Genomic DNA, 16,770 nt, shown 5'->3' on the forward strand with positions numbered 1-16,770 from the left:
CAGCACAAAACACAGCTGTAATGAACAGAAATGCCCCTGTTTGCTTCAGGGGCATTTCTGAGGCCAGCCTTCAGACAAGTATCAAGTAGAACACACACCTTTCTTGCGGCCCCAGTAGTCAATTTCTGCACTGGAACATTCAGCTGATCATGTAGCCTGAAACCATTCACTAATCTGATTTTTAAAAAAAAATAACAGGATGAGAATACCAGGTTAATAGAGGATTTTTTTGTAAATGCAAGCATATATAACTATACCAGCACCGAAAGGAAGCTTGGAAGTATTTTCCCAAATTCTAAGTCATGACGAAAGAAAAATAACTATTTTGTAACATGACATATTTTTCACTTAATAGAAAGGTTTTAAAGAAGCTAGGCACTGGTGGCTCATGCCTGTATTCCTAGCTACTCAGGAGGCCAAGATATGAGGGGATCACTGTACAAAGCCAACCAGGGCAAGAAAGTTCATGAGACTCTTAACTCAAACTTACTACCAGAAAACTGGAAGTGTAGCTGTGGGTCAGTGGTTTTGTGCATCCAGCCAGACTCTCAGTTCAAGTCTCATGACCAACAACAACAAAAAAGTTTCCAAGAAAAGTCTGAATTCTGAATTAGAAAGTGAAAATGGTGATTCCATTTCCAGATAATCTTTCACTAGAAAAAATAAATGATTATTCATTCATAATTATATTCTCTTATTCCTTGTCAGCTATTTTAAACATTTACTCTGTAAGCCTCCTCATCCAGGATGCTGTTCTACCATCCATGTTCTACCACTAACGTTCCCTTCTCAGCCTCCCATTCACAGAGATTCATCATCGATCGAACAAGGCACTCTGCTTCTGCACACAAAGGGACTACAGGACCTCCCTGCCATACCGTGAGATGGCAATGGCAGCCTCCCCCTTCTGCAGTCCTTTCACAGCAGCATACACCTCCAGGTGCTCTTTCGTCGTCAGGAGTGGCCACAGCACGTTCTCCTGAGGACAGTAGCCCAGGAAACTGACTGTGTTATTTCCCTGGTCACCTGTGACGGACCTGAATCCTTTCAGTTCCACCTACAAAATGAAAAGGCTTTAGAAAGATGTTTGACCTTTTCTCCAGATGCACAATTTATCATGAAACTGACATGCAGCTGGTAAGTACCTCAATTGTTACATCAAAAGCACAGGCTGGAAATTGCTTTGTATTTATTACAGAAGACAATGTAATCTACTGATATAGGGTTTCTCCCTTCAAGTAGTTCCTGAAAGGATCTGATGAACAGAAGGTACTTGGCATCTGATGACATTTCAACTCCTTTTATCAACGATTACATGCCCAGCAAAATCAATAAAAGAGGAAAAACATTTGTATAAAGACCAAAGGAAGTACAACCTTATACAGATGGATAGTCTTTGTATTTATCATGAATTTCTACTTGAGAAATGGAAGCCCTTTGTTTTCTTTTTATTACCTCTCCAGCTGTTGGCTTGGTGATCCCAGCAATCATCCTAATGGAGGAAGATTTACCAGCCCCACTGGGTCCTAGCAATCCCAAAATTTCACCTGAAAGGAAAAAAATCAGAATATCAGTATTACAAGTAAAAATACAGATTGACATAAATTTACTTCTTGCATGGAATCTGAAGATTTCTTCTCTGTGCCCATGTCAGAGAATGTCATTTTCAAATTCATAATGTGTAATGGACTTCATGTCATGGAAACATATTCTTAAGTCCTTATAACTTAATAAAATACTGGCAAAAGACATACAAATTTGATGCCAAGAGATCAGTCCCGAGATTTCTTGCTTCATCTAGAAATGTACCCATGTTTTCTCTAGTAGACGACTCCTGCACTTCAGAAATCAGAATCATTCACCCCCAGATTCAACCACCTGTGCTAAAAACTACTATGACTTTTCACCTAATTGATATAACCGACCCCCTTTCCAAATTCATGAGTAGCCAATGTGTGATCTTTTCAAAATCTTAGCTAAAAGATGTCACAAGTCCTCTACTACCAATGGCATTCCACCACCTTGGTATATAAACTATGTATTTTTTATTGTTTAAAATTGTTTAAATCTGTATATAATCTAGCCTGCCTTCCTCTTTGGCTTTATCCATTCCATTCAAAGACACATCCATTGGACTCTTATTTATTTTTTTTGAGATCCAAATACTCCAGAAGTGTTGCTATGCTCACTGAGATTCCTCCTTGAGTGCCCTTGATTCTTAGGGTGCTCATGTAGCTAGCACCTTATTTTCACCCACATCTAGACTTCTATGGCACTGTTCAAAAACACCCTGTCTAGACTATGACCAAACAGCTGCAAGTCATTTATGTCACTTATTATATTTCAATGCTTAATGACTTATATAATACTTGATACATTTTTATAATTTATCATATTCACAGGACCCCTCCTGGAATGTAAAATACAAAAATAAAACTAGGAAATTGTCCAAATTCCTTCATTATTAGAGTCTCAGAGTCCAAACCAGTTCCTAACACACTCAAAAAACATATGCTGGGTGAAGAAATGAATGAAGGTTTCAACAAACAAAATGATGCCTAAGGCATAAATATTCCATGAGTACTTCTGAAAATGAAAGTTTATTTTTTAAAAAAGATTATTTTATAAACAATCACTCCAAACCTTTGTTAACACAGAAAGAGATATTTCTGGTTGCTATTTTCTTCTTTGACTTTGTAAAGCATCTTTTCTTCTGAACTGCATACTCTTTATGTAGACTGCTGGCAATTATGATTGGCTTCTAGAAAAGATGACAGCATGGTTTTCCTCTAAAGTTTTGAACACAGAGGTGGCATTGATATCAACAGGAGAAAGCAGCATGGTTTCACGGAAGGCAGATCCCTGCCAGAATAGCAGTGTCTAACCTCAACATTAATCACAACATTAGTGTTAAATAAAATAAGAACTCTTAAAATCTTAATATCTGCTCAACACTGTATATCAAATCTCATTCAAATTCTTCAGCTCATGAGGTCTTGTTTAGACTGAAAATTGTAGCACTCATTATAAAACCTCAAAAAAAAAAAGAAGGTAACCATTATGTCTTGTGTCCTTTTAGTTTCTAGGACACTCCCAAAGAAGTGTATGTGTATTTAAAGAATAAAAACGTACCAAACTGCCAGGCTTGAGTCTGTAATCCCAACTACTAAGAAGGCTGAGATCTAATGATTGTGTTTCAAAGCCAGCTGGCTGAGGAAAGTCCCTATGAGTCATCTCCACCACAAAGGCAGAAGCAGCCAGGTGCTGGTGGCTCACTCCTGTAATCCTACCTACTTAGGAGGCTGAGATCTGAAGATCACAGTTCAAAGCCAACCTGAGCAGGAAAGGCCGTGAAAATCTTATCTCCAATAAACCACAAGAAAATCAGAAATGGCACTGTGGCTCAAGTGGTAGAGGGCTAGCCTTGAGCTGAAAAGCTGAGGGACAGCGCTCAGGCCCAGAGTTCAAACCCCATGACTGACAAAAAAAAAAAAAAAAGGCAGAAGCAGAGCTGAAGTTCAAGTGGTTGTGCAGTAGCCTTGAGGGCAAAAGCTTAGGGACAGCACCCAGTCTGAGTTCATTTCCCAGGATCATCTCTCTTACACACACAGACACAAACACACAGACACAGACACACGCACACAGACACACACACACACACACACACACACACACACACACATGAAGCAAACTTAAAACAATCTATCAGGGGCTGGGAAGGTGGCTAAGTGGTAGAGAGCTTGCCTTACATGTATGAGGGCCAGGGTTCGATTCCTCAGCACCACAAAAGCAGAAAAAAGCTGGAAGTGGCGCTGTGGCTCAAATGGGGAGAGCACTAGCCTTGAGCTGAAGAGCTGAGGGACAGCGCCCAGACCCAGAGTTCAGGCCCCATGACCGACAAAAGAAAAAAAAAAACAACACCAATCTATCAAACTCTATTTTGGGAAATTCTTGGATATTTCTAGTAGCACCTATTTTACATTTGCTTTTCTACCTCATTTAAATTTGAAACTGTCAGGGCAGTTGATGTCCTTGTTCTTTCTGCTTGAACATCTTCATCTTCATCCACAATTTCTTCTGGATTTGGGTGAACATCTCGACTTTGGGGAGCAATTCTGTGGAAAAAATGGAATATGCTGCATGTCAATTTTTAGTTGTCTAGTAAACTTGTTCAGCCACTTTGGAAAGCAGTATGGAGGTTCCTCAAAAGACTCCACATAGAGCTCCCCTACGACCCAGCAATCCCACTTTTGGGCATTTACCCAAATGTTACAAACAAGACCACACTAAAGCTACCAGCACGACTATGTTTATTGTAGCATTATTTACCATAGCTAAGATATGGAATCAACCCAGATGCCCCTCAGTAGATGAATGGATCAAGAAAATGTGGCAAATGGAATTCTATACCTCCATCAGAAAGAATGACATTACCTCATTTGTTAGGAAATGGAAAGGCTTGGAAAAAATTATATTAAGTGAAGTAAGCCAGGCCCAAAGAAACATAGGTCCCATGGTTTCCCTTATTTGCAATATCTAGTATATGTCTGAGTCAAGCAAAAAAGGTCAGATAAGATGATGTTAGGGAAATGAACCCTAAGATATGTATTCAAATGTTTTTCTTTCATGTGATTGTTTCTAACGCATTTATAAGATTATTTCTTTGTTGCTTTGTATGTCCCTCCCCCACTGTATAACCCCTGCTTTCACTGTATTTGATGTTGGTATAATTTGTGGAGGGGAAGGGGAAAAACAAATCGTTTAAACAGGGATACAGATGGGCCCATTGCAACAATGAGATGTACAAGTCCTTATGTTGAAAACAAACTTTACAACTTTGTTGCGGGGGTGGGGAGAAGGGGAGAGCAGGGATGGGAAGGGATGAGAAGGGGAAACAAAGAAGTAGGCTACAATGCTTGATAAGAAATGTACTCATTATCTTGCCCATGTAATTGTAACCCCTCTGTACGGTATTTTCACAATAAAAAAAATAAAAAAAAATTTTAGTCGTCAAAAGTATATCAAAAGTCAGTGTCCATGTGATTTTACCATGTCCTCTCCCTGAATAAATAACTCCTTATTATGGCTATATCAATGTTGCTTAGGCTTTTGAGAATAACTTCCATCCTGCTATCTGGAATTCCCTTCTTGGTGTTTCTATCATTCTTCTTGTAAGCATCTCAGACTCTTTTGAGCTTATTACAAGTACTGCTACTTCCTATTGAAAATTCAACTCATTTCCATTTCCTTTGCTCATCTTAAGTCAAACTTAATCACATCAGAAATTTGTTTTGTTGTGCACTCTTTCCAGAATCCCTCTCTTTGTGAAATACTCTGAACTCTGTAGCTAAGCCAAATCTACATCCTCTCTTCTGTTTAAGGGCATATACTACCTTGGATGGAAGAATAGCACATTCAGTTAGATACCATTTTTGAGAAACTAAAACTTTCCCTCAGCAGCTTAATGACACTAATATTTTTGAGAGTTCTATTTCTTGGCTGTAAGAAAAAAACCCACTGATACCCATAATACCTAGTATCACACAATCTACATTGTAAATATCAATCCATATTGATAAGTCAATCATACACTATCTAGGAATATTCAACTATCACATTAAATATGGAATTAAGTATTATTGCTACCTGAAAATAGGATCCTTTCGTATTACTTTCTTTCCATATTTTAGTTCCATCCATCTTAGAACAAAAATAAATACCAAAGTCTGGAAGAAAGGCTAGGAGTAAAGAAAAAACAGCTTTATTTAAGTGTAAATTTACAAATATAATTTAAACACTTGAGGGAAAACTGGTGATGTTTTGATTGTCCTCAGATAAAATAGTAGTCATGAATTGGTATAAATTGAATAAGAAAACTAGCTATCCAATCACAATCTAACTTAGTTGAACTTGTTTCCTTACTTTCGGCTCAAAACCCACATGCAGTCTTGCTAGTAAATTCTATATACTCCATCTTCAAAATTACCCATAACTTAAGTATTTTCAACCTTTACCCAAGTTCTGGATATTATATCACATCTAGATTATGGCAACACATTCCTACCTGGTTATGATATTTATGTCTTATACATCTACTTTCATTGCAGTAACCACAACTAATCTTCCCATATATAGGTCTGATCATGTCACTTTGTTTAGCATTGCAATGCATCCTTCATCCCTCAAAGTTGTATAAGGTGACCCAGACTTTATTACTCTTAACTATCTTTCTTATTACCTTCCTCTTGCTCACTGCTAAATCATACCTGGATGACCCTGAACAAGCCAAGCTCACTCGTGCTGCTTCCTAATGGAATGTTCTTCTCCAAGCCCTTCTTAACAATCCACTTAGCACATTGTATTTACATTGTATTTACTTAATTTAATACCTATGTTCATCAGAACATAAAGTCTCCGAGGGCAAGGATTTCAGTCTATGTTAGTTTTTATAACTAGCACAATATTTACACAACTTAAAGGTAGTTGCTTTCTTTGGCCTAAATATGTCAACATTGTCATTAACTCCTTTCATTGATAGAAGTCACCTTTTGCCTTTTCATCTACAAGGTAAATTTTTAATATCTATTGCAGTTGCACTTTCTACAAGCTCTCTCAAATTTAGGAGTAAGCAGTAAGCAAGATAAGTAAACAAAAATTCTGTATCAAATTCTGGATGTGTATATGTGTGTGTGAGAGAGAGACTTTGACATTTAAAATTACGTCTGATAGTCATCATTTTATCTGAGACCATATTTACATTTAACCTTATTAGATTTTAATTATAATTATTACTCCTTATTGTTAAGTAATTGTACAAAGGAGTTTCAACTCAACAAAGCAATTTATGAGTAAAATGCATTCTGATTAATGTTATTCCTAAGACTAATATTTAAAATACTTTGAGAGTGGGCTCACTTCAGACAAGATCAAAAATTTGTAATAAATGATATCTACCCCAAAAGATAATAGATAATAATATAATATATAGATAGATATTATATAACAACATTATATTATTGCAATATAATTACAATTCTATAACATAGAATCATTATTATATAATAATATAATAGAGATATAGAAAAAATTTCTTACTATTAGGCAGATTAGCAAATCAGTTCCTCTAATGTCAAATACTACTTCAGGAAGTTCTCTGGAGTAATAGTAGGATCTCTGAAAACACCGAAAAGATGCCTACGTGAAAATTGTATCAGCTTTATGATGATCATTTAAGTAGTATGATATTTAACATTTTTCTTCATTAAGTTTAATTCTGCTGGGTGTATGGAGGCAATTTTCCTTCAGGAAAGAAATCCTCCTGTTTAGTTCTGTTTTTTGATGAGCAAGAAACACATGTCTGTCTGTTCTATTCCAATTTTCAAAAAGTCCTTGGTTTAAAACCAAAATATTTGCTGAAAATCAATTGAAATATTTAAATGTTTAAAATATTTGTCCCAAATATCCATACAAGATAATTTGTAAAGACTAGTCTTTCCCCAATGCTAAGCACTCATAAGTAATTTCTTATGTTATTCCTTTTTCATCAGTCAACTCAATTAAAAAAATCCCACCTCATTCCTCCTATATTAGATGTGGAAGTTCTACCTAAATTTATTTCACCTTGCATGTACACTTAGGCCTTAAAAAGCAAACACTTTTACCATGGGGATAAGTTTATAATCAAGAATTCCTGTTATTGCTAAGCTCAGGGGAACGTATTTTGACAGATGGAAGGCCTTCCCAGTTCCTCTACAACACAAATAATGTTACCTCATACTTTCTTTAAAACTATTTCGTGTAGGCTAGCGCAGGGTCCCCAAAAGTGTGTTCTTGACTTCAGCTATCCTGCCCTGGCTTCTTGTATATTTCTCTCCACTTTGACCACATTCAGTCTCCCTAACAATTTGTGATTTGTTTTCAAATCTAGTGCTTTTGTTTACTTCTGTAGAATGTATTCACTGCCTGTTTCACTCTCCCACTACTTATTTGTCACCCATCCTTTAGGAATGTATTTAAACATCATTTTCCATAATTGACTTCAAAATGCATCTGCAACACTTTGCATGTTCTCCCTTGGTACTTTGCCTTTCCCCTTTGTTAGCATTGTGTTCAATTAAAAGCTATAGTCAATAGAGCATTTGAATGAATAGTATTTAACAGCGTCTGTATTTTACATAAACAGGACAAAGCTTTAAAAAAAACTGTACGAGGGCTGGGAATGTGGCTCAGTTGTAGAGTGCTTGCCTAGCATGTACAAAGCCCCGGTTTGATTCCTCAGTACCACATAAACAGAAAAAAAAAAAAAAAACACCTGAAGTTGTGCTGTAGCTCAAGTGGTAGGGCACTAGCCTTGAGCCAAAGAAAGTCAGAGACAGTGGCCAAGCCCTGAGTTCAAGCCCCATGACAGGCAAAAAAATAAACAACAACAAAACAAAAACAAAAAAAAACACCACCACCAAAAAATTGTACTAAAATTCAATTTCATGACACAAAATTTATTCATTTTAAGTCTACAACATCAGGAGTTTTATAATTTGCTATGTAATCATTACCACAGTTCAACTTCAAAATATTTTAGTCATCACAAAGAAATCCCACATGCCCTTTTATAGGTATTCCCTATTCCCACAGATGATAGCATCCCTTACCTCTGCCACAAAGAATAGATATCCACACAAGGAAGTGGTAGGAATCAATATCATGCTGGGAATGAGTATACTTAGGTCCAAGTAAAAGATTGTCCAGAAGTAGACAGTGATTATAAAGAACTACAAAGAAAATCCAAACATATTACTTCAGACATAGTGAAGTTCAAGTTTGAGTTTCTTCTATTTGGAATACTTGACCCAGAAATGTTTTAGATTTTAGACTTTTTTTGAGATTTTGGAATATTTCATGTGATGCATTGGAATGGAACCAAAGTCAACACAAAATTGATTTGTTTCATATATACTATATATATTCACTTATTTGTATATGTGTGGGTATATACATATATGTTACATAATATGATTTTTATATAGTGCTACCTGTGTGTGAATATGTATAGCATTCCATGGTCTACTGGGAACACTGAATAAATTGTAGTATATATCTTCATTTGAATACAACCCATCACAAGTCAGGTGTGACATTTTTCATTTGTGGTACCATGTCAGCTCTCAAAAATTTCTGGATTTACATTTGAGATATTGGAGTTCAAACTATATCAAATTTTCCCACATCTCAAAGCAAATGTGTATATATTCCACTGAAAGTTTAAAATCACCATCTTCTATACATATGTGTGGACTTACAATACAAAAGCAAAGTGACCAGAGGCTGCTGTTTTTCTTCCTCTTGCAAAATGTAAATGATATCACATATGTCAAGGAGATCAGAGAAGTTGAATAACCAAAAGAATAAGCAACCTAAAGATAATTCAAATAGTATCTCAGTCAAAAAATGAAATATCGTTTGAGGGATAACTTAAAATTACAAACATTCAAAGATAGTTTATTGTACATGTATTTTGCATTTTTGTGCATGAAGACATCAGCTCAATTATACAAACTAGCAATATTAACATTTATTTTCAGTTGGTTTATATAATATGCCTTACCGTAGCAAATACCATTCGACTTGTAATGGAAGAACCCTTCAGTTTTGTTACATAGACGATTACATATGTTAACATGATAATGAAATTGAACAGGGTAACATCTGTCACTGCCTGCCCAAACCAATAAGCAGAATGGTAAAGGCCTGAAATCCATAGCTGAACATCAGCTTTTTTCTGGTGAGAAAACACAGATGTACATAGGTTCAGTTAAAATGGAAATGTCTTTAAAAGCACATTAAAATAATTTTTAGAATAAATATAATCTCTTAATGGTATTAAAAATTATACTCTCTAGAAACCTACTATCTCTAAATCCAGTTCTAAAATAGTTGTCCATTGTGTTTAAAATACATTTTTATTTGGTAGATTTGATTCATAATACCTCTTTAACATGTGACTAATAAATAGAAAAGAAGACCTCATAATGATCATTGAAGCACTTTCAAAAAGAAATACTATTGTAGGACCTACAGGACAATGTTGTGACCTAAAAATACAGAATACCTTTTCTTTGAACATTTTCTCAAGGAGTTACTGTCTCTGGACGTTTAAAGTACACATCTAAATCTGCTGTTAATGTTTCTGTGTATAATATGCATAAACACAATGTAATACAAAATTAAGTTTTCCAATGTGAAAATTAAATCCAAGTCTTCAATTTCAACACTAATATTTTCTCCTTGGAGTTAGGAAATAATGCAATCTATCTATCTATCTATCTATCTATCTATCTATCTATCTATCTATCTATCTATCTATCCATCTATCTTATTCCCCTTTGAAGACTTAGATTAAGTCTGAAAAAAATGTTTGTGGGGCTGGGAAGGTGGCTCAGTGGTAGAGTGCTTGCCTTGCATGCATGAGGCCCTGGGTTTGATTCCTCAGCACCACATAAGCAGCAGAAAGTGGGGCTGAGGCTCAAGTGGTAGAGTGCGAGATTTCAGCTGAAGAGCTGAGGGACAGTGCCCAGGCCTAGAATTCAGACCCCACGACCAACCAAAACAAAAAAAAAAGTGCTTTCTTGTAGCATTAAATCAAAAATCCTTTTGTATTTTAAGGGTGATGGGGGTAGGAGGTCTTTCTACATCACACATAATGGCCTTGATCTGTCTATGCAGTCCAAGTTGGTGTTGAACTTTCAGTCTTCCTGCCTCTGCCCCCCACACACAAGTGGGATTTCACATTTGACTGACCTACTTTGCATTTTGAAAAGTAAGTTTTCTGGCTTCCTAGAAGCCTTGTTTAACTACAATACCTAAATTACAAATTCATTTCAGTGTCCCCACCAGAGGAAAACATTTTGGACACATACACATTAAAATTACTGAAATTCCTTACTCCCATTCCCCACCATCCTTCTTACTTTGTAATCAGTAGCACTGCTCATGGCAATGTAAGGAGAAATATTGGCAACTACTGAAAACAAGAACGAGAAGTCTTCAAACCCAAACCAGATGATGATATCGGCCTGCAATATAAAAGGGACTTTAAACTACAGAATATTTTAATGAAATATATATTAATAATTACAAAGAACAAACTTTTGGAAATACTGAAAAATTAAAGTATACATATAGTTCACTGCTACAAAGGAGAGGGAAATGATTTTTTTAATATGAGCTTCAACTCAAAGAACAAAGAGAAGTCAAAAGCTGCTTTTGAGTTTATATCTCAAAGAACTAACAGCAGGATTTTATGCTCATTTAGGTGTTCATAGTACCATTATTCACAAACATTAGAAAGAACCCACTAGTAGATGTAAACAAAACATGTTATTTATACCTGCCATAAAATAGTATTCTGCTTTAAAAAGGAAGAAACTCCTGTCACTTGCTTTAACTTGCATAGTATAATACTAAGTGAAATAAAGCAGTTATGAAGTGCTAGCTGAACACCAGCAAATTCCTGCCTATCGTGCTAAGAATATGAGATTGATATTGGGAGGATCATGGATCCAAGCCATCCTAGGAAGAAAAGTCTGAACAACGACATCTCAACAGAAAGGAGCTGGATCTGATGGCATGTGCAAAAGGCCTTGTCCCAGTGTCATCACACACACACACACACACACACACACACACACACACACAATTTTTTAAAACAAAAGAGTTGAAGTAGTTACCAGAAAAAAAAGACTGGATAAAGAGTCATTTAATGTGTACAGAGTTTTAGATCCACAAAATGAAAACATTCTGGGGACTTAATTCACAACCATGTGAATATACATAACACTAATGAATCTGACACTTAAAATGGTCAATTTCATGTTTTGATCACAATAAAATAACTAGTAATCAGGAACTGTGACCCTTAGTTAAGTGATAATTCAGGCCTATAAAACATATCTTGCTCCAGAAACCAGAGGCTGAGGATGTAGAGTTGAGTAGGTGAGGAATTTATCAACTGGGTAGGTGTGTTGTGTATCACAGGGTTAAAAAAGGAAACATGTCACTATCAAACTCATCTCCAAGAAATTTAAATCTTGACTCCATAATCAGTTTTTCTATAAGGCTGGTCTAATCCCAAAGCCAACTGTAAAACTATCTCATAGGTAAAACAATAAGAAAACAAAAGTTTATCTTGGAATAATTCTGTACTTCTTGGACTTTATTTATAACCTCCAGTTTTTCTCCAAGTGGGAAAATGCAATCCTGTCATCACAGGAGTGATGGGGTTTCACTGAAGGTGGGCTGTGACGAAGAGATTAATCAAAACCTCATGAAACTAAAACTGTCCAATCTACAGCATTAAGTGGTAGCACATATTAGGTGGTCAATAAACAGTAAGTTAAAAAACAAATGTCAGGACTGGTAAGGTGGCTCAGTGGTAGAGTGCTTGCCTTGCAAGCATGAGGCCCTGGGTTTGATTCCTCAGTACCACATAAACTGAAAAAGCTGGAAATGGCACTGTGGTTTAAGTGGTAGAGTGCTAGCTTTGAGCTAAAGAACTGAGGGACAGCACCCAGACCAGAGTTCAAACCCTATGATTGACAAAAAAAAAAGTCAAGGATTTGCCTAGTGCATCTAACACATATCTTCTCAATCTGGGAGATTTTTCAGAACATTGTTTCCATGATACTATAGTTTTCTCTCATATGCACTGTGCTGCTAACATGTATTATTCATACTTTCTAAAATCAGAACAAAAGTACTTAGAGTTAGCATCATATAAGATCATAATCCTGCCCCAGGTAACAAATCCCCCAATAAATGACCTTTTGGAGAATATATCTACACACCACACACACACACATACACACACACACACACACACACACACACACACACACACACACATTTAGCCTAAATGAATAGTCCCCAGAGGTATAATAAATATACAGTCTATATAATGCATACTCGTTTATGATAAATGTCATAACCAAATAAAATTGTTTTCTTATTCTTCTTAATGACCCTGGCCTCTCTCATGTGTAACCTACATTTAACTGGTAACATTCTAGGCTACTCATACTAACTGCAATAGGCGGAAGAGCTTGAACTTCAATAAAATGTGCATTAAGTGACTTAGCTAATTTAACTTCATTAATCTTTGCCCCAATAAAACCATCTAAAGCCTTCCGAGCAGCCTATGCTTCATCTACAACACAAACATGCCCCTGTAGGAAGTCAGCACCCACACCATGAGGAAGCCCTCACTACCAAATCATCAAAGAGGGGTAAAGGACAGCATAATTCCCAGGAACAGGCGCTGACTGCATTTACAACTCACTCCATTTCATCATCTGAATCAAAAGTAAGATGAATATTGAAAAATAAATGTCTCCTCTGATCTTTTTATGGAGGGAGGAAAAAAAGTTACTGATCAAACATATATTGTATTTGTAAAATGCTTTTTATTACATGGCGACCCTTTTGTACAACTACTTAATAATAATTCTTAAAAATAAGTTTTAGAGGAAGTGGCACTGTGGCTCAAGTGGTAGAGTACTTGCCTTGAGCTGAAGAGCTCAAGGACAGAGTCTAAGCCCAGAATTCAACCCTCATGACTACAAAAAAAAAATAGAAAAGATTCATTGTTTGAATGGTAACTTATGAAACATTTATGACAAACCAAAGACTTCTTGACTAAAATAAATTTAATTCATTTGTTTCTAATAGGATTAGTAAAAAAAAGTGGTAATAGCAATTGATGTTCAGAATTTTACTCCATTGGACTGAATTTTTAAGCTCTTTATGTTATCAACAAAATTTCAATATTTAGTCAAATGTTGTTACACCTGAGATTTTTTTATTTACTCATCTTGGTGCAAATTCAGACTGTGCCCTTATCTATGTTAAGCTGTCTGCCACTAACCTATCCCCTAGTTAAGAAATGCAATATTATGTAATATTATGTAATGTTTATGAATCCTGATCTTTGAGCAACTAAAAAATGAAGCTAAATGATAAAGTAACATGATCTGAAAAAAAAGACTTGGTCCATTTTGATCTGGAGTAAACAGGCAATGAAATAAAGAAATGAAAAATCCCAGAGGGGGTATCACACCCAGAGCCGTGCATGTGCTACATACAAAGTGCTCTACTTCTGAGCTATATCCTCAGCCTATGGTTCCATTTTCTGAAGAGTTGCCTTCAGACAAGATGATCTTAAACCATCCTGTGCTGTCCCTGATCACATGATTAGTGAAACCTTTGTCAAAAGTTGGACTTCCCTTCTATCCAGTCCATTGGTAATCCTTACTGTTTTAATAACCTTCTGGCATGAAATACTTGGAAGTTCTTTTGTGTGTCAACTACAACCACCTTAAATACTTAAAACATAAATCACTCATGAAAGGTTGCATGGATGGTCATCCTCTAATAAAGATGATGAGATGGTAAGCCAGTGTCACTCTCTGGCTGAAGACACAAAGAAAAGACATAATGTGACTGGAACCCCTGTGGCAAATCTCTCTGCTGTCCATAACTTCTTCCTCTTGTCTAAATTGTCTACAGCCAGAATCATGAACATGTAGTCTATGTGCATCAGATACCCTTGTTATACAGAGTAGGTAAAGGAATGAATCAGATAGCACCCAACTCCATGACTGCTAAATTCTCCTCTGTATTTGTCCATTTCACCAATGGAAATTCTATTAACAAATTATAGGATGTTTATAAGAGTCTAAAGCAGGATCACAATGCTCCTCATTTCTAATTCAGTGCTTTCTGTCCTTCTCTAATATCCATAATTAAGTACACATATGTATCTTTTCATAATGTCCCCTTACGGGGCCTTGGAAAGTATTTACCCATGAGATTTCTCTACTACCCTAGCAAGAAAAAGAAAGTCCTATTTTATTTGATACAACTTGTTTAAAATATTACTACAAAATAATCATCTTTGGGATCAACGCTAAATTATCAAACATTTAAAAGTTAATGAGTTTGATAATGTTTTTTAATATTTTTATTGCAAGGATACTGTACAGAGGGGTTACGGTTACATGGGTAGGGTAATGAGTACATTTCCTATCAAGCATTGTTACCTCCTCCTTTGTTTTTCTCCTCCTATCCCTTCCCAACTCCCCAACTCCTCCCTCCCCCCTCAATTTTTTTTGTAGCTCTGATGTTTACATGAATTTAGGGCCTGGTAATTGTTAGACAAGAACTCTACCATTTGAACCATACTTCTGTTTGCTTTAGTTACAATTTTTTAGTAAGTTTTTGTCTGGGATCAGCCTCAGACCACTAATCCTCTACTTATGCCTTTCACATAGCTGGGATCCAAGGCATATACCACCGTAGTCTGGTTCATATTTTAAGGTGGGGTCTTGTTAACTGTTGCCTGGGCTTGCCTTGAACTTCAGTCTTTCTATTCTGCACCTCCAAAGTATCGGATACTATAGGTATGAGTCACCACTTCTGGTTTAGTTTTTTCCCTGCATTTTTGTTTATATCATACATTAGTTTCAGAAAGGGGTTGCATTTTGATGTGTTCATATTTGCATACAACATCCTTGATCAGACTCACACTGTCACTTTCTCATCCCCTTCCACATACCAATCCAATCTACACATTTTCATATGTGTACATAGAACATTTCGACCATATTCACTATTCTTCACCCTCTCTGCTACCCCTTTCTTCTAATTATTCTCATACCCAGACAGGATCTGTCATTCACTTGTTAGAAGTATCTGTTCAGTATAATTCACACATGCAAACAAACAGTAAATAGAATACTTACAAAAGTAAATAAATTTCTTTTGATTTGAATATACTGTGTATGGTTGAACATATGAAGTAGTCCATTGCTGATGATATTCATAAGGACAGGAAAACAGTGCAGCCTCTTGGTGTTGCACACAACTGAAAATCTATAATCCTTAATACAAACCAAGACAAATATAGTAAGTAAGAGTCTAAATCTTTGAAGAACAAAGAAAAGGTGCTTTTATAAAGAGCCCAACAGTACCCCTTTTCTGGTGGGTGTCAGGTGACTTTCCTGAGTGTTGGCTTCCTCCTTTCCATGGGCTCTATGGTTTAAATGACATCACAGCCAGTGGGGAGTACAGAGTCAATATCTACTAAGTACAATTTTTATAAGTATTCCTCATTGCATATTATTTTCTCCCCATTTTGCTTGTGAGGAAACTTCAATGAAAACTGCTTAAAAGTAGCCCAGACAAAAGTTTACCATGAGCAAACAAAATGCCAATCTGCTAGACAGGAGATAAATATGGAATAGATAAGACATCATGGTACCATTGCCACTGAGGTATTTTCTCACTTCCTAAGACATTTATATTCCACATTTATAAAAACACTCATGTATTCAATCATTGTTACTTACATACTATCAGAAGTGCTGTGCAATAAATAACAAGATAAACGAAGTAGTTGTCAAACAAAAGAGTTTCTTAAAGTTAGCACTATGTGACTGAATGTTCACCAATTATTATTTTGGCTTTTATTTCTATTACCCTCCTTTTTGTTTTCTTCCCTTCTTAGTAAGAAAGAAAAGGGTGGTTTCATTTAACTGAACTATTCAATTTCACTGGAATGCAAAGACTCAAGAGTTTCATTCAGGACTAAAATGTGATTTTTGGGGTTTGTGTGTGTGTGTGTGTGTGTGTGTGTGAAAATACTGTACAGAGGGGTTACAATTACATGGGCAAGATAATGAGTACATTTCTTATCAAGCATTGTAGCCTCCTCCTTTGTTT

General features: G+C 36.0%; 1 protein-coding gene across 1 annotated transcript in view; it reads right to left on the reverse strand.

Moving 5' to 3' along the window:
* The window catches only part of Abca6 (ATP-binding cassette, sub-family A (ABC1), member 6), a 54,503-nt gene that overhangs the window by 6,361 nt on the left and 31,372 nt on the right, over positions 1-16,770 (reverse strand). The window contains exons 21-33 of the mRNA XM_013036633.1: positions 15,792-15,995; positions 10,965-11,069; positions 9,602-9,775; positions 9,297-9,410; positions 8,649-8,768; positions 7,096-7,173; positions 5,647-5,738; positions 3,995-4,115; positions 2,644-2,761; positions 1,456-1,547; positions 879-1,057; positions 99-174; positions 7-15 (exon numbers count right to left, since the gene is read on the reverse strand). Of these exons, the coding sequence (XP_012892087.1) occupies positions 7-15; positions 99-174; positions 879-1,057; positions 1,456-1,547; positions 2,644-2,761; positions 3,995-4,115; positions 5,647-5,738; positions 7,096-7,173; positions 8,649-8,768; positions 9,297-9,410; positions 9,602-9,775; positions 10,965-11,069; positions 15,792-15,995 (1,482 nt within the window). The remainder of the gene's footprint in view (positions 1-6; positions 16-98; positions 175-878; positions 1,058-1,455; positions 1,548-2,643; positions 2,762-3,994; positions 4,116-5,646; positions 5,739-7,095; positions 7,174-8,648; positions 8,769-9,296; positions 9,411-9,601; positions 9,776-10,964; positions 11,070-15,791; positions 15,996-16,770) is intronic.

The sequence above is a fragment of the Dipodomys ordii genome, unplaced genomic scaffold, assembly GCF_000151885.1.
Source record: "Dipodomys ordii isolate 6190 unplaced genomic scaffold, Dord_2.0 Scaffold7, whole genome shotgun sequence".
NCBI lineage: Eukaryota > Metazoa > Chordata > Mammalia > Rodentia > Heteromyidae > Dipodomys > Dipodomys ordii.